The following is a 23,729-nucleotide window of genomic DNA, read 5'->3' on the forward strand; positions in this document are numbered from 1 at the left end:
TGTCGTAAAATCTTCAAGCGACTTCTTTTCAATAAGCAAAAGGGCCAGGGTACTGAAATTTGGCCTGTAGCATGCTGGGATGAAGGACTACCATGTTAGTTCAAATGAATGACCTTGATCCACTTTCAACCTAATGTCCTTGTTCGACACAAGGTCAGAGGCGTCATATGTTTAAATCTTTTAATAGGTTCTTATGAAATCTTAAGATTACAAGTGTTAGATTAATAACAGGTGAGCGATGCAGGCCCATTGGGCCTCTTGTTATTACTAAGATTAAGATGACATACTTCGAGTTAAACGGGGTCTTCGAGTTATACGAGTTCGAGATAACGAGGTTCGACTGTATGTTATATTTGAAAATTGCCACCTATTTGAAGAAATATATCTAAATGAGGACAGTTATGAAGAATGGGGAACTTTCCAATAAAAAATTCTGTGCGGTGTATTTGCTGAGGAGAGCCCTCATCCTCACCCTGGTCTTAACCGTCTAAGACCACTAGCATAACTATTTGTGTATCAAATACTTGTATAAATACACTTACATGCAATACGCCAGTGTGTAGTCCCATGAACATATTTGTGTAACTTACAGAGCAGTATTAAACCACAAGAGGCTTGAAAATCTGTATATAATATAATATAATAACACAGCATGTAACTGTCCATGGAAATTTACCTGACAAGTCTAGTACATTTCACATGAAGTAAAATTAGCAAGCAATGGTTAAGCTTAATTGACCCTCAACTTGGAAAATTTTGGGTTTGGGGACTGTGATTAACTGTTGCCTCAGTACATTTCATGATAGCACACAATACACATGACTGACTTATTGTAGAATAGATTATATGCTATACCCCTAGTTTACGTAAGTAAGATAATAATATTGAATGTCAGAAAAGTATGAACTCAAGATAACTTTCACAAGCCTACCCTATTTTTTGCATAAAAAGTTTGATGTAATTCATGTATTACAATATTGATTTACAGTGAGATTGTTGTTTTATGACACAATGTTAATTAGTCCCCACCTGTTCCCGGGCCAAGTGAGCGTATGCCTTGGCGCGGCGTCCGGCATCAATTTTTTGCTTTAAACAACTTCTTCTGAATAACCAAAAGGCCTAGGGTGATGATATTTGGCCAGCAGCATGCTGAGATGAAGGGCTACATAGTTTGTTCAAATGGATGACCTTCACCCATATTCAATGTCACAGGGGTCAAATATGTTAAAAACTTTAAACAACTTCTTCTCAATAACCAAAATGCCCAGGGTGATGATATTTGGCCAGTAGCATGCTGAGATGAAGGGCTACAAAGTTTGTTAAAATAAATGACCTTCACCCATTTGCAAGGTCACAGGGGTCGAATGTGTTAAAAACTTTAAACAACTTCTTTTGAATAACCCAAATGGCCATGGAGATGATATTTGGCCAGTCGCGTGCTTGGGTGAAGGGCTACCAAGATTTCCTCCACCATCAAAAACCTTGCACGCCCTTAAATGACTGTTATTAGGACCTAAAATACAAACAAACCACAAAACCAAGATGGCCGACAGGCAGCCATATTGAATTTGAGAGTTAAAGTGAGTTAGCACTATTTCTCAAAACTTACTAAAGGAATCTTTCTCCAATTTGATATGAAAGTTTGTCATGGTCCCTTGGTATGCATATCCAATCTTTGGGATGATTGGAAAACCAAGATGGCTGACATTAATTTTGAAAGCTAAAGTTTGTTAGCGCTATTTCTCAAAAAATGCTGAAGAGATCATTCTCAACTGTCACGTGAAGGTTCCCCATGGTCCTTAGTTATGCATATTGTTTTTTGGGACTGGCCACGAAATGGCAGGCAGCCATCATGAATTTAAGAGTTAAAGTTGGATAGCGCTATTTCTCAGAATGTACAGGAAGGGTCTTTTTCAAATTTCACATGAAGGTTCTCCATTGTCCCTTGTTATGTATTTTCAATTTTGGGGATGATTGGAAAACCAAGATGGCTAGTATTTCTCTGGAAGTACTGGAGTAATCTTTTCTCAAATTGGATGTGTAGGTAAACGTTCTCCTTGGTCCTCAATGACCACCCTTCTAGTTAATGCCAAAGCTACCTCACATATCCTCCCCACCTAGTCACTTTCCTCATTGGTTGCAACATTTCATGGGGCTCCCTTTATGGGTATCGAGCCTCGTATTGTATGTCCTGGAATCAGAACTTTATTTTAGGTTACAACCAATATTAAAATCCAAATACAGTCGAACCTCGTTATCTCGAAGCCGACGGGATAGTTGGGAAACTTCGAGTTATCCGAGTATTCGAGTTAAGCGAGTTCCTATGGTTGGCATAAAACTTGGTAAATATGAGGCTATATATGTCATTGATTTCTCTGACAATCAACGTATTTAAACAGTCGATAAATGACAAAAAGATAACTNAAACCATGGGTCCCAGGATCTTTATATTTTGCAAGTTGCATCCTGAGATGAAAGGCTATAAAATTTGTTCAACATAATGACCTTGTTCGACTTTCAATCACAGGGGTGAAATGTTTTAAAAAAAAAATAACAGGTTCTTTTGAATGAATTTTAATCATAAATACTGATATTTTGCCTGTAGCTTTATTTTAGATCACTTTTAAGGTTACAAGTGTGAGATTTATACCAGGTGAGTGATGCAGGCCCATTGTTTCTTAATTAATTTTGTTGGATATAGAATTGTTCAACGTTTATAATCTTGGAAATTAACATGAAAATGAATGTCCACCAAAAAAAATGTAATCTAAAGTTTATGTGCTTTCAATAGAAATGCAAAATTCAATCATTAGAAAAAAATATAACACTTTAGTGAGTATAAATTTTAAATCTTTCCAAATTTTTTCCAACTCATTCCAAAAATGTAAATTTGTATTTACTTTTACCGCATTACCGGACTTGTATTTGGTCTTAAGCCTTAAAAGAGTTTCATGAATATCACTACCCCAGACCACCTTATATGGTTTTTACAACACAAAGTACTGTATACCTGAGTTATAAGATTATTTTAAAATTCAAGTGGACAATAAAATGTGTATTTATATATATGTTGTTGTTTTTTTACAGATCTTTAGTATTCTACATATTGTAATGAAGTTATTATACAATAACATACATTTTGTCATAGTGGCATATAGCATATGACATTATGAAGTTGAATTTATTGTACAAGATTCACATTACGATTCCCAACATGGGCCTGGGTAAAATTACCTGTAAGGAAATTGAAGAGAAAGAAGGTAAAAAATAATCTTTTGTATATCTGATAAAGGTCGTTTCATGGTTGGTGCCAAGATCCTTCGAGAATATAATGGGGGTTTTTTTCTTTCTTGCAGATGGGTTGAACTATGCCCCAGACAAGATTGGAGCAGTGATTGGCATATCGTCTATACCATTACTGGTGTTTAATCTCTTCCTTTTCCCTTTCTTGGCCCGAACATTTGGCCTCAAGAAGGTATGTAACCACGTGCACAGTGATGCACAGCTAATAGTCATTCCTTCAGCTTATGATATCTTCATCTGTACGACAGCACAAATGGTACCAAAAAAGTCCTTCCTCTCTTCATTCATGTTTCTCTGTTTTTTATGCCCCTGCCATGAAATGGGGGGCCTTATAGTGTTGCCCGTGTCTGTCCCGTCCCCTCCCGTCTCGTCCCTTCCTGTCCCTCAAGATCAAAGTTGTTGTAAATATTTATAGAACATCAAACACTGAACTAATTTCACATGGCGGCGGGGGCATTCATGTCTTACAGACATTTTCTAGTTATCCTCATATCACACAGTGTGTTTTAAATTAGAATTGTATTAATAACTTGACAAAAAATAACAGAAATGAAAAAATCAATGAAAGATACAAGTGTGATATATGAATAAAGTGCACTGATCTCATTCATTTCCCCCCAGATTTACCTCATTTTAGATCACCTGGCCCGAAGGACCCATGCTTGGATGAAGAGCTACCAAGTTTGTTCAAATGAATTATCTTGATCCCTTTTCAAGATCACTTGATGCAAATGATTAAATAAAACTTTAAACAACTTCTTCTGTATAACCTAAGGCCAAGGATTGTGTTATTTAGCCATTAGCATACTTTGATGTACATGTATAAATACCAAGTTTGTTCAAATGAATGACCTTGGCCCAATTTCAAAGTAAACTGGGGTCAAATAATTAAAAGAACTTCAAACAACTTCTGTATAACCAAAAAGCCAAGAGTGGTGAAATTTGGCCAGTAGCATGTTTGGATGTCTAACTTCTAAGTATATTTAAATGACTTTCAAGGTCACTAGGGTCAAGTGATTTAAAAATATATTATCTAACAACTCCACTATAACCAAAAGGTCCAATGTAATGATATTTCACCAGTAGCATGCTGGGTTGTAGGGCTACAAAGTTTGATCAAATGAATGACATTGGTTCATTTTCAAGGTTCCTGGGTTCAAATGTTTAAAAAAGATATTCAAACAACCTCTTCTGAATGACCACAATACTTTGGATACTGATATTTGGACATTGGCATGCAGGGATTAAGGGTTACAAAGTCTGTTGCGCTTTCTAGGTCACTGGGAACAAATGATTGAAAAATCTCAATTTACTTCTTCTGAATATCCATAAGGCCCTATGTAGTATGATAGGATGGAGGGCTATCAAATTGTTCAAATGAATTACCTTGACTTGCGTTAAGAGTAACTGTGGTCACGTTTCAAACAACTTCTTCTGAATAACCGAAAGGTCATGCCTGATGATATTTGGTAGATGAAGGGCTACACAATTTGACCAAATGAAGGACCTTGACCAACTTTCAAGTTCACATGAGTCATATTATTATACAATCTATAAACAACTTCTTCTAAATAACCAAAAGCCCCAGGGTGATGTTATTTTGCTAGTGGCCTGAAGGGCAACCAAGGATTGTGGGGTTTATGGGTCATTTTTGGCCTCATAAAAAGTAAAATAATCAACTTTGACATGTGACAAACAAAAAGTTCTTTCTATGTATGAACACACGTGTGACCATTTTTAAGCATGTCAAAAATCTATTTGTTGTTGCATGTGGAGGCTTTAAGAAAATGAAGAGAGTTTAGTTAATTTCCCTCAAAATGGCCAATTTCAACCAAATAGTGCAAAATAGACAATATACACGCATTCTTTATATAATGCCAAATCTCCTAAACCAGTTGTCGAATGAATTTGAGTAAATTTCATTTTTAGCTCACCTGCCTGAAGGGCTAGTGAGCTTATGCCATGGCGCGGCGTCCATCGTCCGTCTGTGGTCCGTCGTCCGTCAACTTTTCCTACAAATCGCTACTTGTCATAAACGACTGAGCAGAATTTGACCAATTTTGGTCAGAAGCATCCTTAGGGGAAGGGGAACAACTTGTGTATAAATGGCGGGTCTTGCCCCTGAGGGGGCTGAGGGGCGGGGACAAATAGGGGAAATATAGCAAATTCTTTAAAATCCTTCTTCTTCTGTAGGAATGAAAGGATTTGTTCCATAGTTGGTCTGAAGCATCCTTGCTCTGAAGCATCCTCGGCGTCCTTTGTCCGTCGTCCGCTGTCCATTTACCGCTGTCCGTTGTCTGTCAACTTTTCCTAAAAATCGCTACTTGTCATAAACGACTGAGCAGATTTTGACCAAATTTAGTCAGAAGCATCCTTAGGGGAGGGGAACCGATTTTGTATAAATGGTGGGTCTGGCCCCCCTGGGGGCTGAGGGGCGGGGCCCAATAATGGAAATATAGCAAATTCTTTAAAATCCTTCTTCTTCTGTAGGAATTAAAGGATTTGTTCCACACTTGGTCTGAAGCATCCTTTGATGAAGGGGAATCAATTTTGTATAAACCGTGGGTCTGGCCCCTGAGGGGCGGGGCCCAATAGGGAACACATAGTAAATTCTTAAAAATCCTTCTTCTTCTGTAGGAATGAAAGGATTTGTTCCATATTTGGTCTGAAGCATCCTTGGGTGAAAGGGAGCCAATTTTGTATAAACCGTGGGTCTGGCCCCTGAGGGGCCTAAGTGAGGGTCCTATAGAGAACACATAGTAAATTCTTTCAAATCCTTCTTCTTCTGTAGGAATGAAAGGATTTGTTCCATATTTGGTGTGAAGCATCCTTTGGTAAAGGGGAACCAATTTTGTATAAACCGTGGGTCTGGCCCCCCAGGGGCCTGAGTGGCTGGGCCAAAACTGGGCAATTGGGCTATATTGATTTAAGCAACTTCATCTCTGGAATTAAGAGATGGATATCAACCATATTTAACTGGAAGCATTCCTCTGTAGTGGAGATTCAAAATTGTAAAAACGGTTGGGCCAACCCCCCAGGGGGCTGAGGGGTGGGGCCAAAAGGGGGCAATTTGGCTATATTGCTACAAACGACTTCTTCTGTAGAACTATATATGCACTGGATATCAACCATATTTGACTGGAAGCTTCCCTAGGTGGTGGGGATTCAAAATTGTACAAATGGTTGGGCTGCCTGGGGGCTGGGGCCAAAAGTGGGCAATTGCTATATTGCTATAAACGACTTCTGTACAATTATGCCACAGATATTGATCATAGTTGGTCAGAAGCGTTCATGGGAGGCTGGGATTCAAAATTGTACAAATGGTGGTGCTGACCACCCCATAACCATGCATAAAATTGCTGGGCATGAAAAATCTACTACAGATATGCTACAAGGATTAGCCTAGGGGTCTAGCATATTCTCTTGGATCTCATTTGGAGAATATTTTGCCATGATTGCTTAGGTATCCCTCTGGGCCTCTTGTTTTAAATGTTGAAGATATTTGCTTGATGTGCATGTACTACATGTATTAAATTAAATGTTTGAGACATCTGTTGGCTGTTTTGTGTAATAAAACATTAAATGTTTCAGATTTTGTCTGGGTGTATTTTGTAATATAAACATTTCTTGGCTGTATTGTGTAATATTATGTTAAATGTTTCAGACGTTTGCTGGTTGTACTTTGGTATTGATGCTGGCTATAACTGTGATGCCAATGTTACATCTTTTACAAAATCAGTAAGTAACATCTCTGTGACACAGACAGTTCCACACACATCTGTGACACAGACAGTACCACACACATCTGTGACACAGACAGTTCCACACACATATGTGACACAGACATTACCACACACATCTGTGACACAGACAGTTCCACACACTGACACAAACATTTCCACACACAGCTGTGACACAGACAGTTCCACACACATCTGTGACACAGACAGTACCACACACATCTGTGACATAGACAGTTCCACACACATCTGTGACAGACAGTACCACACACATCTGTGACACAAACAGTTCCACACACATCTGTGACACAAACATTACCACACACATCTGTGACACAGACAGTTCCACACACATCTGTGACACAAACATTTCCACATGCATCTGTGACACAGACAGTTCCACACACATCTGTGACACAAACATTTCCGCACACAGCTGTGACACAGACAGTTCCACACACATCTGTGACACAGACAGTACCACACACATCTGTGACATAGACAGTTCCACACACATCTGTGACACAAACATTTCCACACACAGCTGTGACACAGACAGTTCCACACACATCTGTGACACAAACATTTCCGCACACAGCTGTGACACAGACAGTTCCACACACATCTGTGACACAGACAGTACCACACACATCTGTGACATAGACAGTTCCACACACATCTGTGACACAAACATTTCCACACACAGCTGTGACACAAACAGTTCCACACACTGACACAAACATTTCCACACCTTGGGTGAAGGGGAAACAATTTCGTATAAACCGTGGGTCTGGCCCCACTGGGTGCTGAGGGGCGGGGCCCAATAAGGGAAATATAACAAATTCTTTAAAATCCATCTTCTTCTGAAGGAATAAAAGGATTTGTTCCATATTTGGTCTGAGGCATCCTTGGGTGAAGGGGAACCAATTTTGTATAAACTGTGGGTCTGGCCCCCTAGGGGCCTGGAGGGCAGGGCCCAATAGAGGAAACATAGCAAATTATTCTTTAAAATCGTTCTTCTTCTGTAGGAATGAAAGGATTTGGTCCATATTTGGTGTGGAGCATCCTTGGATAGAGGGGAACCAATTCTGTATAAACGGTGGGTGTGTCCCCCCCTGGGACCTTAGGGGCGGGGGCCCAATAGGGGAAATAGAGGTAAAACCTTTATAATCCTTCTTCTACCATATGGATTAAGGGATTATATCCTAGTTTAGTCTGGAGCATCCTTGGGCAAAAGGGACTCAATTTCGTATAAACAGGGAGTGTGGCCCCCCTGGGGGCTGAGGAGCGGGGTCCAATAGGGGAAACATGGCAAATTCTTCAAAATCCTTCTTTTTCTGTAGGAATGACAGGATTTTGTCCAAATTTGGGTGAAGGGGAACCAATTTTGTATGAACGGTGGGTCTAACTCCTCTGGGGGCACTGAGAGGTGGGGCCCAATAGGGGATATAGAGGAATAGCTTTAATATCCTTCTTCTTCCGTTGGAATGAAGGTATTTTGACCAAATTTGAATAGTAGCATCCTATGGGGAAGGGAAATCAGTTTTGTATAAATGAAGGGTGTGACCCCCTTTGGGCAGAGGGCTGGACCCGATTGGGGAAATAGATTTACATGTAGTTCTTTTTGCAACTTGTACTTTTTGTACTCCTTTAATAAACCTGTTTTGTACTCAGCAGATTTTAAATTGAAAATAAAATACCAGGTGAGCTATTAATTAAGGCCCCTGGGCCTCTTGTTATTATTATTATCTTATGAGCTTTTACTCTTATATATTCACTTCAATTAATTACATTCATTTAGTTACTGTAATTTCTAGAAGGAATTAACTTAATTTTTATTAAAAACATGTGAGTCGTTTATTTGTTTGTGTGAGTCCTAGAATGTTTTACTCCTAACAGGACCTTATTTGTTAAATGTAATAAGACTCTAAACACTATAAACTAAAAATGAAACAAACTTGATGTTCTTGGTCTAATTGCTGTTTGTTTTCTATGCAGGGACACAGTATTGATGGTAATGGTCATTCTGATCTTGCTCCCACAGAAGCTTATTACTGCATGTTGCTTTAGTGCCTCTTCTCTATTTGTCAACAATTCTGCCCCACCAAATCGGGCTGGAGCTGTTAACGGTATTGCCATGACAATGACAGCTTTTGCAAGGTAAGAAACATGTATTAGTAGCTAATTATGTGGAGCTAATAAAAATATAAGGTATATAAGCCCCAGTGAGGTCCAAAGCGGGTACAACCCTGGGTTTATCCGTAGCAAGTCTGTATCATAGCCCGGGCAATCTGGGGAAATCTATTTGATGATCCTGAGTGACTCGTACCTCACTACGGTAGATTTAAACTGTGTAGAACTTCCAGGGTCATCCATGGCCCATTTTGAAAACAGTAGTACGACCGGCCTTTCCATAGGACCACTGAAGAACTGCTGTGCAAGCTTCTGTAGCCATCGTGGTGTAATTGTAGAGTTGGCCTTATTTAGTCTTTGGGCCAAGGGGTCTCAATTTTGTATAAACGGTGGGTATGAACCCCCTAGGGGCATAGGGATGGGGCTCTGTTTGAAGTTTGTTCTCGCTATATCTCATGTACTGGATGGATCTTTTTGAATTTCTGTACTTACAGCACCTACGTACCATAGAGTGCTACATCTTTACTTCTTACCAATTATTTTAAACATAGGTAGGTGAGCGATACAGGCCCTCTCGACCTCTTGTTTAAGGTGACACTACAGCGATTCACGGTTGCTCCAGGATTCCATGGTGTGGCACAGTTACACTACATCTATATTATATACATGGTAGTCTTGGAGAGGGTCACATCATAGACTTTGGCATCAACAACCACAGAAACAAACTTCAGCTAATGAACTGACTTCTAGAATTGAACATTCAGCAAGTTACAAACTACATGGTGTTGGTCCAAGTTATTCAGCGGCGAAGAACAAAAAGGATCTTAAAGTAGTTTGAGACTTGCTTCTCGTTTGGTCAGTTTTCACAAAACGGGGGATATAAATTTGCGTTTGTCCGTCTGTCTGTCTGTTATGCTTCGTTTTCTTCAAACTTGGTCACAGGGTTAAAAGCTTTAAGGGCTTAGCCAATTTCGATGACCACTTTCAGCGGACCCCATTTTGCTGAAGTTATGGCCCCTTGCATAACGAAAAACGTCCTTATCTGCCGCTTCTGTTCATTAACTCTCAAATATTATTTCATTGTCTTCAAACTTAGTAACAGGGTTCAACGAATTAAGGGCTCGGCCAAGTTTGACAACATCTTTAATCAGACTCCATTTGGCAGAGTTATGGTCCCTTGATTAACGAAAAACGTCATTATCTGCAGTTTCCGCTTTCTCGCAAATATTAGCCAAATTTCTTCAAACTTGATAACAATGTTTCTGATCCTCTGTCTTTCCACTCATCTTGGGCACTCTTTGGTTTTCGTGTGATAATTGCTGTAGATATTGTTCAGATGTTTCAACTAAATTCTGTATGCACATCCGACTCATGCCAAGTTTCCCAACCGATGTGATTTGTGCATATTTACGGATTATCAATGAGGTATAGGGTTTCTTTTTTTTTCTTCAAGTTTCAAGCTATACATTATGTCTCAACAGTACGATACTCACATGTTTAAACCTAACCTAAATAATGTTAACCTACAGTATGTCCTGCAAGCGGGGGATATAAATTCCACGCATTTGCTTGTTATCATTTGTCCCAATGTATATAGCCACCGGGGCATCATGTGACAAACAATAGCTTCACCACAGTGACACCATGACAGAACTGGTGATGGCGTAGCGCCACTTTGACAGACAGTAGCATAACCTTGGAAACCCACCGGGACAAACTGTAGTCATACCTTGATAATCTGTGATGATACGGTAGTGGAATCTGGATGTATCGTGGCCTATCGTGGTGGTCGGAGTGGTATCATAGTAGTGTCGGCATCCACCATAGTGGAGTCATTATATATATATAGTGATACCTTGATATCCATAGTAATACAGGCTAACAACACTGTATATTACTGTTTTCAGGCCAAAATTGGAGATATGGCCACATATGCCACAGTGTATAGAATTCATTGGTGAATTTATGTCAGTTCTCGGGGAACCAATAAATCAGGAGGATATTTTACACATACTTCGTTTACAATTTGATTATATAATCACGACCTGGCCACTGATTTGTAATTCTTTACTTAATTGATTTGTTTCCTGCACTTGTGTGAAAGCCAACCAATAAATGTGAAGCTGCAGTTTCAATCCACCCTCCGCATTCCGATATACACAGTGTACAATTTAACTTTCATTACTAGGCAAGAAAATCTGTACTGCTTTGCGACCTACAAACTGGCATCTACGTCGCAATAAAGTGCAAATTAATAAATAAAGGAAAGACATAGGTACATGTAATATTTTTCATCGCCTAATTTGCCAATATTTCGTAATAGGCTGTCGTTGTCCCATATTAACAGCTCGACTGTTTGTCGTACTTTTGGCTCACCGTATCTCTAGGACTTTTGACTTTCTAGATGATGTTAAAATGCTGAAGAATGACAGACGCTGCAACATGGCATACATGTATGCTCGCTTGGTCTTTTAGGCCATTTGAGCTGATCAAGGAACAATGACTAATCCTTTTTCGTGTTGTCGTGTTTCAGACATGTACATTAGGGGTAATAAGTACATAACACCGTCATGTATCAAAATTAGGTCACTCTGACCTACATTTTGACCTTTGACCTACATCAGAGAAAAGGTTTGTCCAGGCTTTATCTCCTACACTAATAGTCACTGGAACTTCATACTGGGTTTACGGGTTCACCTTGGTGAGGTGGTGTGTCGTGTATTAAAAGTAGGTCACTCTGACCTACATATGAACTTTGACCTACATAAAAAAAAATGGTTGTCTCGGCTCTTTCTCCTACACTACTAGTACTGGAACTTCATACTTGGAGTATAGGTTCATCTTGGTGAGGCAGTGTGTCATATATTAAAGTAGGTCACTCTGTTTTTTACCTTTGACCTGCATCAAAGAAAAAGTTTGTCCTTACTCTATCTCCTACACTACCAGTTACTGGAACTTCTTGCTTGGGGCATGGGTTCACTTGCATTGAAGAAGAAGCATACATAGTGTCACCAGATGCAATTTAATAATAAAACGGTACCACTAACCAGTAAACATCCACCATATTTATTTGCAATAGTAGCACTGACACTATTCCTTATTGAATACGGTGGGTCCCTCAAACATTCATATATAGAATTAGTTCCCGCACCAATTTATCATCTGTGCATTTCACATTCGGTGGGGAACTATCATTCGCCGAATTATCTTGTTCCAATTAAACGAAAATTCATGAGAAGAGTAAAATATTACCGGTGCCTTTGTTAGTTGGGTTTGCTAAAGAATAGCATATCACATTATTATACACCTCGCAACAAAGTTATACAGTTATATTAGAATCAGCTTGTCTGTCTGTCTGTCTGTCTAGAATAAGTTTGTCCGGACAACTCCTTCTAAAGTAATGGACCAATTTCAACAAAACTTTCCAGATAAGATAACTACCACCTGATGTTGTGCATCAAGGTATTAATTTTTCATTCTAACCCTTTTTTACGAAATTATGGCCCTTTGTTGAACAAATCCTGAAACGTTTTGTCTAGACAACTTTGTCTAAAGTTTAGTATCAATTTCAACGAAAGTTTCCAGATATGATAACTACCACCTTAAGTTGTGTTCCCAGGTATTCTTTTTTCATTCTGACCCTTTTTATACGGAGTAATTAATCTTTGTTAAAAATGCTTTTCCTGACAACTCCTCCAAAACTACTGGGCCAATTTCAATGAATGTTTTCAGATATGAACACTGGTAACCACTTGATGTTTTGCATCCAGATATTATTTTTTCAATCTGACCCTATTTTTACGGAGTTATGGCCCTTTGTTGAAAAATATTTGTCAGACAACTCCTCCAAATCTATGGGGTCAATTTCAACTAAAAGTTTTTGACACATGCGTTAGGTAACGCAGGTCTGTAGGGGATCGCGCATACTACGAAATTTGCTTAACGTGGAATTGCACAGTAGATACTTACGCCATCTATGACCTTATATGGTCTCTCAGCCCTTATATGGTATCTAATATATCCTTATATGGATGTCATTCATTTACTTTTCATTCATATGCAAATGTTTTCAGCAGTGTGGTGAATTTTGGGGAGGGTTATCTCCCTTAGACCGATAACCGCGCCGACAACCTCGAGGTTACATCTCGGCGCGGTTACTTGTTACTTGATTTCAAGAGCTGAGAGCAGTAGCAGCTACTTGTTGTGACGGTGTGTAAATAACACACACCGAATTCACGACAATTGGTGTCATAAGTGTGATAAAACTCGCGCTATTCTGACAAATTTTGTCCAAAAAAAAATCCATATATTTTCTACCTTGCTGGTCCCCTGGCTCGACACGTGCGCTGGCCATTGTGATCATTGCGCGAATTGCGAGTGAGATAATTTGGGACAGTTCTAGTAGTTCATTATTGTTTATTTAATTATTTATTAGGGGTAATTCAGAGTCGGCGGTGTTTTCACTGCCGTTCTGAAATTTATATTTAATTTAACCTAGTTTATTTGTTACTTTGTACGAATTCCATTCGCCTGTATACTAGTAGCAACGTTGATATATGTCCTTGTACATAATTTTGTAATTGTTTAATTAATTGTGTTGACTTATTTCTTTCTTGGAACTTGATGATATTTTGTCATGGCTGTCATAAATATACGGACAGCTACAGAGGATGAGCTGTGCACGTTGGAGGGTTTAGGCCCTGCGACGGCACAGAGATGAGGAGGGGCTCACTCTGCAGAAACTGGTGACTGTTTCCAGAGTGGGCATTGAAAAGTGGCAGAAATGGCTAAGTGATGGGGTCATCACGGGTATAATGATCACTACCCCTGTGGAGGCACATTCACCAACCCGGTCGACCTCATCACTGGCAGATAGGCTAAGTAGACAAGAGGACGAGGTAATGGACATGAGGCATCAATTTAAGGAACTGCAGGTCCAGTTTAGGGAATTGATGGTAACATTGGAGACAGGGGCTCTTAAAAAATCAGAGGGCATGACGGCTCGATCTGCCTCGCCTCCAAAAAAGACCTCTACTCCTGCCACTATGCTACTGACTACACATAATGGTGGTCAGTATGTCAGCCAGGGGCCTCTGGGGGTTAGAGGTACAACTCAATCTATATCCATGCTACCTGAGGGTATACCATACTCTGACCCTCAGGCAATGCTCCCTAAACAGAAAGAGTCCTGTTTTGATCCTATCCTACAATCTATCCCGAAGGATGGACGGTATGTAAGGGGTCAAGGTCAGGGGTCACATGTGTCAACATGGACTACTGGAGGTACTAGTGCACCCATTGCTTCTAGGTGGGGGTTTAAGCTAGAATCTGCCCCACAAGTTGAGGAGGAAATGAGTCTGCCCTTGTCATGCCTCTCATCGCCCAATGAAAAGGAGGCTGACTTCCTGTTTGAAGATGCCAAGCCTAGTTTGACTCTTCATAAGCAGGGAGGGGGGAATTATCCTGGGGGATATGACTCTTCGCAGTCACCTTTCCAACATAGGGAGGGTAAGTTATCCCCAGGTCATAAGCTGCCATACACCAATGGCGGGATAAATAACTATCCCCTATTGGGATACATAGACACTCAGTTAGGGCAACAGCAGGTTAAATTAGAACAGCATTTTACTCCTGCTCATGGTCTGCCTTTGGCCGTTGCCGATGCTCGCGCAAGGGTGCCCTTAACAGGCGCAGTAAATCGTGGCGTAGCTACAACAGTGCGTGCTACCCGCGACGAAGGAAGAAATAGACGGACCCGCGACAGGTCGGACAACGAACGTCCTGCAAGGCGCACGCATCGCATCCCAGGTGAGCGACATGTGCGCCAATCACAAGGAATGCGCCGTGCGCCTACAGGGCGCAGACGTGATGATTCGTCAGAGAGCGACGAATCTGACAGGGAGGGGAACAGAGATACGGATTCAGAGGACTCCTCCGATGACTACCAGAGGCATCGTCAAAGGAGTAGAAGTCCTCAACGACACAAGATGCCCACTTACTCGGGTAAGGAGCGATGGGAACCATTCACTCTTAAATTCACCAGAATTATTAAAGACAATAAGTGGTCGGACCGCAAGACCAAATAACGGTTTTTCGATTGTCTGGTGGGTGATGTGTTGGAGTACGCCGATAAACTCCCGCGCACTCTTGGGTTCGCTAAACTCAAAAAAAAGATGAAGGAACGGTTTAGCGACAAGGACGTCCCAGTGGTGGCCCGCAGACAGCTGAACTTCACTAGGCAGGAGGAGAATGAAAATTTAGCGGAGTTTGCTCAGCGTATCCAGACCATAACTGGAGATTGTTTTGCGCATGCAGACACTACAACCAGAAACCAGATCGCTACAGAGGGGATCCTTAAAGGCTGTCGATAGAAGATGGCGGCGCAGAGAGCCATGGAGAAGAATCCCAAGACGGTTCACAAAGCTCTGAAATACATAAAGACCTCTGTGGCCAATCAGCGCGCTCTGTTTGATTCTCGCAAGCCACATTACCCTAGTAGGCAGGTGGAGTTTGCAGAGGGCACTAAGTCGGGGGATGAAAAAGTAGTGGAGGACCCTGTAAAGTTCTCAAAAGATGAACTACAGGAGATTAAGAAATACCTGGCCCAGCTAAGTGCGGGCGGTATGTCTGCCCGTCCGTCCTCTCCTTCACCTCGGGGCGACTACCGATCTCCGGAACGCGACCGAGGTCTCCATCAAAACTATGGAGGGAACCGATCAAAGGATTATCGTGACAGGGACCCGGGCCCTTATCCCTCATCAGATTATCGCGATAGGGCTCAGTACCCTCCTTCGTCCCAGGACAACGGGCAAAATAGGTTCGACTGTAGTTCTCGGGATAGGTCGCCATACGCGGAACAAAGTCCTCCGCAAAACCATAACTGGTCACCCAGATATCAGGGGGAATCACCTGGCACAGGGTCACCAAGTCGAGGTCAACCTAGTCGGGGCCCCTGGCAACTGGGGGGAGGCAACAAAAGTGCCGCCAGTTGGGGTAACGACAGAGGACAGAATACCAAGGTATACTATCAGAGGTCCCAAACGGCGTCCCGAGAACCACAGAGAAGCGTGGCGGATATATCAAGGTTTCCGTCTAGGACGACGAGGAAAGACGTACCACCCTTGAAGGAGGTGAAACCTGGAATCTCTGATGACAGTAGTATTACCATACCACTCACTTTGAATGGAACTCCGATTCAAGCTGTCGTGGATACAGCAGCCACTATGACGCTGATTAAGCTGGAGCTGGTAGGTAATCTCGAGGGGCCACAAGTGCTTGGGAAACGAGTGAGGCTCCTGGGTTTAACTGGCAATGTGGAAATAGTGTGGGAAATAAAAGACCTACATATCGGAATAGGAAACACTGAAGTACCTTGGACAGTATGTGAGGCCCCCATCATGGACGACATGTTGCTGGGGGTGGATTTCCTGTCACGGAACAACTGTGTCATCGACCTAGAGGCGGGCGTCCTGTTCATTGGTAACCAGGCAATACCTATTACACCGAGGGTAGAGGATCAGAGGACATCTTTCGCTCTCAAGCTGGCCCAAAATTTATTCATGCTGCCAAACACTGTCCGGGTGACTGGGCTAGACCTAATGGGGGTACGGCCACGACTCAACCCATACAAGATCCCGGGGGAGTCATGATTGATAATGAGAGTGATGAATAACACTGCCAAGGACAGAAATTTGGAGAGAAAGAACATGTAGAGGTGATAACCCATCTCCACAGAGAAGCCCGGAGCTGTTATACAGCAGACATGGTTCATGGGAAAGGCCAGAGTACCTACGGGGACAACAGGGTTATCGAGCAAATAGAGGCCATCCCTCAACTTACCAGGGAAGCTCCTGTCTATAATGAGATGGACAAAATTCCCAGGGAGAGCTAGAGGCCAGTGATGGTCTCGAAGGAGCCACAGGACACAGTCATCCCGCGGGAGCTAACTGTGAACGGTTTGAGGAGGACGTGGACAGTATGGTACCACTGACATACAAGGACCATACTCCTGGTCCTCAACAAAGTAAGCATATAGATGTGCCACAAACAGTGGGGCTCAAAATTGAAAGAGATGAGGCGGTAACACCAAAATCTGCCTCATTTCCATTTGACGGGGAAGAGGTAACGGAAACTTGTGTTCCCTCCATCATCAAATGTTTCAAACCAAATGTGACGTCATCAAATAATGACAAGAAAGAAATCAATGACCAGGAGTTACATGCAGTGGTTGGGTTTGCCCAGGGAGGACAACAGAACAAGTATGGAAACACAGTGTGTGTCCATCAGATCCATTTCATCAATGATGGTGTAATCTGTGACCTACTTTCAAGGTCACAGGGGTCAAATGTCGTAAAATTTTCAAACGACTTCTTCTCAATAACCAAAAGGCCCAGGGTACTGATATTGGGCCTGTAGCATGCTGAAATGAAGGGCTACCTAGTTTGTTCAAATGAATGACCTTGACCCACTTTCCAGGTCACAATGGTAAAATGACTTAAAAACTTCAAACGACTTCTCCTCAATAACCAAAAGGCCCAGGGTACTGATATTGGGCCTGTAGCATGCTGGAATAAAGGACTATCACGCTTGTTCAAATTAATGACCTTGACCCACTTTCCAGGTCACAAGGGTAAAATGACTTAAAAACTTCAAACGACTTCTCCTCAATAACCAAAAGGCCCAGGGTACTGATATTGGGCCTGTAGCATGCTGGAATGAAGGACTACCACGCTTGTTCAAATAAATGACCTTGACCAACTTTCAAAGTGACATGGGTCAAATGTCTTAAAATCTTCAAACAACTTCTTCTCAATAACCAAAAGGCCCAGGGTACTGATATTGGGCTGTAGCATGCTGGGATGAAGGACTACCAAGTTTGTTCAAATGAATGACCTTGACCTATTGTCAAGGTCACAGGGGTCAAATGTCGTAAAAATTTCAAAAGACTTCTTCTCAATAACCAAAAGGCCCAGGGTACTGATATTAGGCCTGTAGCATGCTGTAATGAAGGGCTACCAAGTGTGTTCAAATAAATGACCTTGACCCACTTTCAAGGTCACAGGGGTAAAATGACTTAAAAACTTAAAACGACTTCTCCTCAATAACGAAAAGGCCCAGGGTACTGAAATAGGGCCTGTAGTATGCTGGGATGAAGGGCTACCAAGTTTGTTCAAATGCATAAAAATTGATAACTGAAGTTTGAAGGATTCATGTATTACAATATTTATTTACAGTGAGATTGTTGTTTTATGACACAATGTTAATTACTCCCCCACCGGTCCCTGGAGGGGGTATATAGAAATTGATTTAAGTTCCATGCTGTTACCATTAACATAATCATACAAAGAAGTGTATACTGACATATGACCCATGGTAAATCCTAGTTGACCTAAAGACATTTGTGACACACTTGCACTTCTGCTGGTCTGTAGGAAATATATGTTTCACCCTCTACCAATAGGCACAAAGGAGATATTGCAACAGTCATATAATTATTTTGTTTGTCCGGCAATCTCCTCCTACATTTTTCGACCGATCTATTTGAAACCTGGTATACATTATAATCATGATATGAAGTTGTGTCTCCCTTTAAAAGAATTTTGATTCGACAATTTTTCCAAAAGTTATTGCCCTTTGTTCATTTCAGTATTTGATTTTTGTCCGGAGATCTCCTCCTACATTTCTCAACCGATCTCTTTGAAACTTGGTATACATTATAACCATGATATGAAGTTGTGTCTCTCTCAAAAGAATTTTGATTCGATAATTTTTCCAAAAGTTATTGCCCAATTGTTGTCCGAAGATTTTCTCCCACTTTTTTATAGCACATCAGCTAACCACTCTTAGAATGATGCAGATCTTATTTCAATGAAAGAAAGTATATAACACTATATGGCATTCAACGGTCGTATTTTGTTCCGCCCCGCGGTACTCTTGTTAACAAAGTTATGGCCCTTTGTTGAAAAATCCTTGTCCGGACATGTCCTCCAAAAATAAGGAGTCAATTTCAAAGAAAGTTTTCAGATATGATAACTGCCCCCTGACATTGTGAATCAAAGTAGGTGTGTTTTTATTCCGACTCCTTAAAAAGGAGTTAGGGCCCTTTGTTGAAAAAAAGTTTGTCTGCCTCATAAACTATTGGGCCGATTTTAATGAAAAATTACAGATATGGTAAATATCCCCCGATGTCGTGCATCAGGGTAGTATTTTTTCATTTCGACACTTTTTAAGGAGTTATGGCCCTTTTGCAAAAATCATTGTCTTGACATTACTCTTCCTCAACTACTAGGACGATTTCAGCAAAACTGGTTTATCTGGGCTAACAAGATTTGGTGTGCAAGTATGTTTTGGCATGGGGAGGGAGTACAGGAAGTATATCAGTGACCTTTATACTTAAATGATCACTGGTGGAGACTATGGATTGCTTAAATCCTTAGTTAGCCTTTCGCTTACAGTTCTAGTTTATATAGGAGCTGGGGGGTATTAGTTAGCCTTTGGCTTACAGTTCTACTTATTACTTTTGCCTATTGCCCATTCATTAAAGTGGAAAGAAAGCTATGTTTTTCTTTTTTTTTATTCAAAAGTGTTATATGACAACTTTACTGGTTGTCATTTTTTTTGAAATTCCTCATGTTGAAAGATATTACTGGTAGCCAACTTTTAAGCAAGTATGAAAATTAGACTTGTTTTAGAACTATGTAAATTTATCTGTCAAAAACGGAAATTTTCTCATTAGTAAAAGACATTTCACATACTTGTCTGCTTAAATCTTTAATAAAAAGAACAATTCTTTCTTGAAACAGTATTATATTCGGTATCAAAATAACAGTTGGAATATGTTGCACACGATGATGATATAATTTTATAGTAATTGTGTCATTTAAATGCTCTAGGAAGAATTGTATAACCATACCTTTAACACCCACACAGGTGTAAGTCAATGAGGTCCCATTTATCCTAAAATGAGTTCTGAAACTAACTGTACCTGATTTAAGCTTCCTATACCCATACCTTTTTGGATTTATCTTGTTTTGAAATTCCAAGCGGATGCCGACGCTAACATGAAATCTCCATAGGCGTTGACCTTACCTTTGTGGATTTACCAACTTAAGTCACATGATTCCCAACACTGATTCTGCCCGGTCACATAAAACTGACAATGGGTGATGTAATGGCAACCAGTTGTTGCCATTACCCTAAGTTGAGGGTACAAAATCAAATCCCCATTTCTGCAGGGGTTCCCCTATTAGTCGCCCCTTATGATACACACAGTGGGTAAGAGCAGGTTACTCGATCCCAAACCTGCAGGGGCTCAGTTGTCTTAAAAATAAGTCTTCAAAATAAAAAAAGGTTCAACCACCTCTTCGGAATAATACAGGTGATGATATTTTGCAAAACATACTAGGATGAAGGGCTTATGTCTTTGTCCAAATGTTTGACCTTGACTCATATTTAAGGTCACGGGGGTCATATATGTAAAATAAAAAAAATTAACACCACATCTTCAAATGCAAAGAATGGTGATATTTGGCCAGTAGCATGCGCAGGTGAAGAGCAATCAAATTTGTTCATGTGAATGACCTTGACCCTCTTGTAAGGTCACATGACCAAATAGGTATAAAACAAAAGTTTTAGGGTAGTGATATTTGGCAAGTTGTTAAATTGAATGAATTATTTAGACTTTAAAGGTCAAATATGCTTAAATCTTTTAACTGTTTCTTTTGCATGACTTAGATTCATAGATGCTGATATTTTGCCTGTAACTTTATTTTGGTCCACTTTTAAGTGTGAGATCAATACCAGGTGAGCAATGCTGGCCCATTTTGCCTATTAAAATTGAAGTTCATTATAAACTAAGTCAGACTGCTCAAGTGACCACACTCATAAAGACATCCCCTGTATAAGGAGTCCACTTGTTGGACATCCAAGGTGGTCTGTCAATACATGTCTGACTGTTCTGAGGCAGAACAACAGGTTTGACTAACATAAAAGACTGTTAAATAAACAAATGGACAGTTTGTCTGGACCAATCAGATTACGGGGGTTTTAAAGAACTGTATCTATTTTTGTTTTAGGTCACTGGCTCCAGCAGTAGGGGGAAGCATCTTTGCATGGTCTGTTGGATATGGTGCTGAGAAGCTGGGGCCACCATTTGATGTCAACCTGTCTTTCTTTTTCTTTGGCTTCGTTCTCTGGACTATGACCATATACAGCTTCTTCATCAGTGACAAATTGAATGTGCAGAAAAAGTAAACTGATATAATTAGAGTTAGAATTAGACTTATAATTTGATATTGCTGTGTTGTTGGTTGTCGTCACTGATATCACATTGAATTTATGCTAATATAATAGTCATACTGTATGTCCCCTTCAAAAGAATTGAGCTTGTAATATGTCTTTATTGGTACATGAAATATTTTTAATATTTTTGTTTGTCATATTGTTGATGCGTTTAAAAATAATAATAGAATTGTATTAATGAATTTCTTATCATTTATATCTTATTGGGTTATATTAATGTCTTGATAGGCAATATCAATGTGATATTGGATAGTATTATTAATATGTTCGTGAGTAGTATTATTGTCTTAAGGATTAACACTGTTCGTGTCTGACTGTATGATATATTGTATTTAAAAGTCTTGGAAAGATTTATTCATTGTCAGATCTTAATAAATACTTTTATCAATGTCAGGGATCATTTTATTTGTTGAACAATCAGAGGATTAAAAGTGAGTTCTGTGTGATAGAAGCTGGAATTATTTCTGTAATAGTATTTATTGTTGACTTGTATCAAATCATACATTGATGTTGTCTTTGAATATTCAACAGTGAATATTTGACTGTAATACTAGTCAGTATAAGACTGTGTTCACAGTCTACTTACTAGTTAGAATTGACTGTAGTACTAGTCAGTATAAGACTGTGTTCTCAGCCTACTTACTAGTTAGATTTGACTGTAATACTAGTCAGTATAAGACTGTGTCCACGGCCTACTTACTAGTTAGATTTGACTGTAGTACTAGTCAGTACAAGACTGTGTTCACAGCCTACTTACTAGTTAGAATTGACTGTAGTACTAGTCAGTACAAGACTCTGTTCACAGCCTACTTACTAGTTAGATTTGACTGTAATACTAGTGAGTATAAGACTGTGTTCACAGTCTACTTACTAGTTAGAATCGACTGTAGTACTAGTCAGTATAAGACTGTCACAGTCTACTTACTAGTTAGAATTGACTGTAGTACTAGTCAGTACAAGACTGTGTTCACAGCCTACTTACTAGTTAGATTTGACTGTAGAACTAGTCAGCATAAGACTGTTCACAGCCTACTTACTAGTTAGATTTGACTGTAATACTGGTCAGTATCAGACTGTGTTCACAGCCTACTTACTAGTTAGATTTGACTGTAAAACTTGTCAGTACAAGACTGTGTTCATAGCCTACTTACTAGTTAGATTTGACTGTAGAACTAGACGGTATAAGACTGTGTTCACAGCCTACTTACTAGTTAGGTTTGACTGTAAAACTAGTCAGTATCAGACTGTGTTCACAGCCTACTTACTAGTTAGATTTGACTGTATAACTAGTCAGTATAAGACTGTGTTCACAGCCTACATACTAGTTAGAATTGACTGTAATACTAGTCAGCATAAGACTTCACAGTCTACTTACTAGTTAGAATTGACTGTCGTTCTAGTCAGCATAAGACTGTTCACAGCCTACTTACTAGTTAGATTTGACTGTAGTACTAGTCAGTACAAGACTGTGTTCACAGCCTATTTACTAGTTAGATTTGACTGTAGTACTAGTCAGTATAAGACTGTGTCCACGGCCTACTTACTAGTCAGATTTGACTGTAGTACTAGTCAGTACAAGACTGTGTTCACAGCCTATTTACTAGTTAGATTTGACTGTAATACTAGTCAGTATAAGACTGTGTCCACGGCCTACTTACTAGTTAGATTTGACTGTAGTACTAGTCAGTACAAGACTGTGTTCGCAGCCTATTTACTAGTTAGATTTGACCGTAGTACTAGTCAGTACAAGACTGTGTTCGCAGCCTATTTACTAGTTAGATTTGACCGTAGTACTAGTCAGTACAAGACTGTGTTCGCAGCCTATTTACTAGTTAGATTTGACTGTAATACTAGTCAGTATAAGACTGTGTTCACAGCCTACGGGATGAAGGGCTACCAAGTTTGTTCAAATGAAAGACCTTGACCAATTTTCGTCTATGTTCACAGCCTACTTACTAGTTAGACTTGACTGTAGTACTAGTCAGTATAAGTCTATGTTCAGAGCCTACTTACTAGTTAGATTTGACTGTAATACTAGTCAGTATAAGACTGTGTCCACGGCCTACTTACTAGTTAGATTTGACTGTGTTCACAGCCTACTTACTATTTAGATTTGACTGTAGTACTAGTCAGTACAAGGCTGTGTTCACAGCCTATTTACTAGTTTGATTTGACTGTAGTACTAGTCAGTACAAGGATGTGTTCACAGCCTATTTACTAGTTTGATTTGACTGTAGTACTAGTCAGTATACG

General features: G+C 40.1%; 1 protein-coding gene across 6 annotated transcripts in view; it reads left to right on the forward strand.

Annotated features, from left to right (window-relative positions):
• LOC110462150 (protein ZINC INDUCED FACILITATOR-LIKE 1-like) overlaps nt 1-23,163 on the forward strand; it is a 129,939-nt gene extending 106,776 nt beyond the window's left edge. For all 6 annotated transcript variants that reach the window (XM_021515988.1, XM_021515993.1, XM_021515989.1 and 3 more), the window contains 4 exons: nt 3,357-3,475; nt 6,968-7,041; nt 9,042-9,203; nt 21,251-23,163. In XM_021515988.1, coding sequence (XP_021371663.1) covers nt 3,357-3,475; nt 6,968-7,041; nt 9,042-9,203; nt 21,251-21,428 — 533 coding nt within the window. In that variant the 3' untranslated portion in view covers nt 21,429-23,163. The remainder of the gene's footprint in view (nt 1-3,356; nt 3,476-6,967; nt 7,042-9,041; nt 9,204-21,250) is intronic.
• Nucleotides 23,164-23,729: the final 566 nt, after the last annotated feature.

This window comes from Mizuhopecten yessoensis, unplaced genomic scaffold (assembly GCF_002113885.1).
Source record: "Mizuhopecten yessoensis strain PY_sf001 unplaced genomic scaffold, ASM211388v2 scaffold10753, whole genome shotgun sequence".
NCBI classification, from domain to species: Eukaryota; Metazoa; Mollusca; class Bivalvia; order Pectinida; family Pectinidae; genus Mizuhopecten; species Mizuhopecten yessoensis.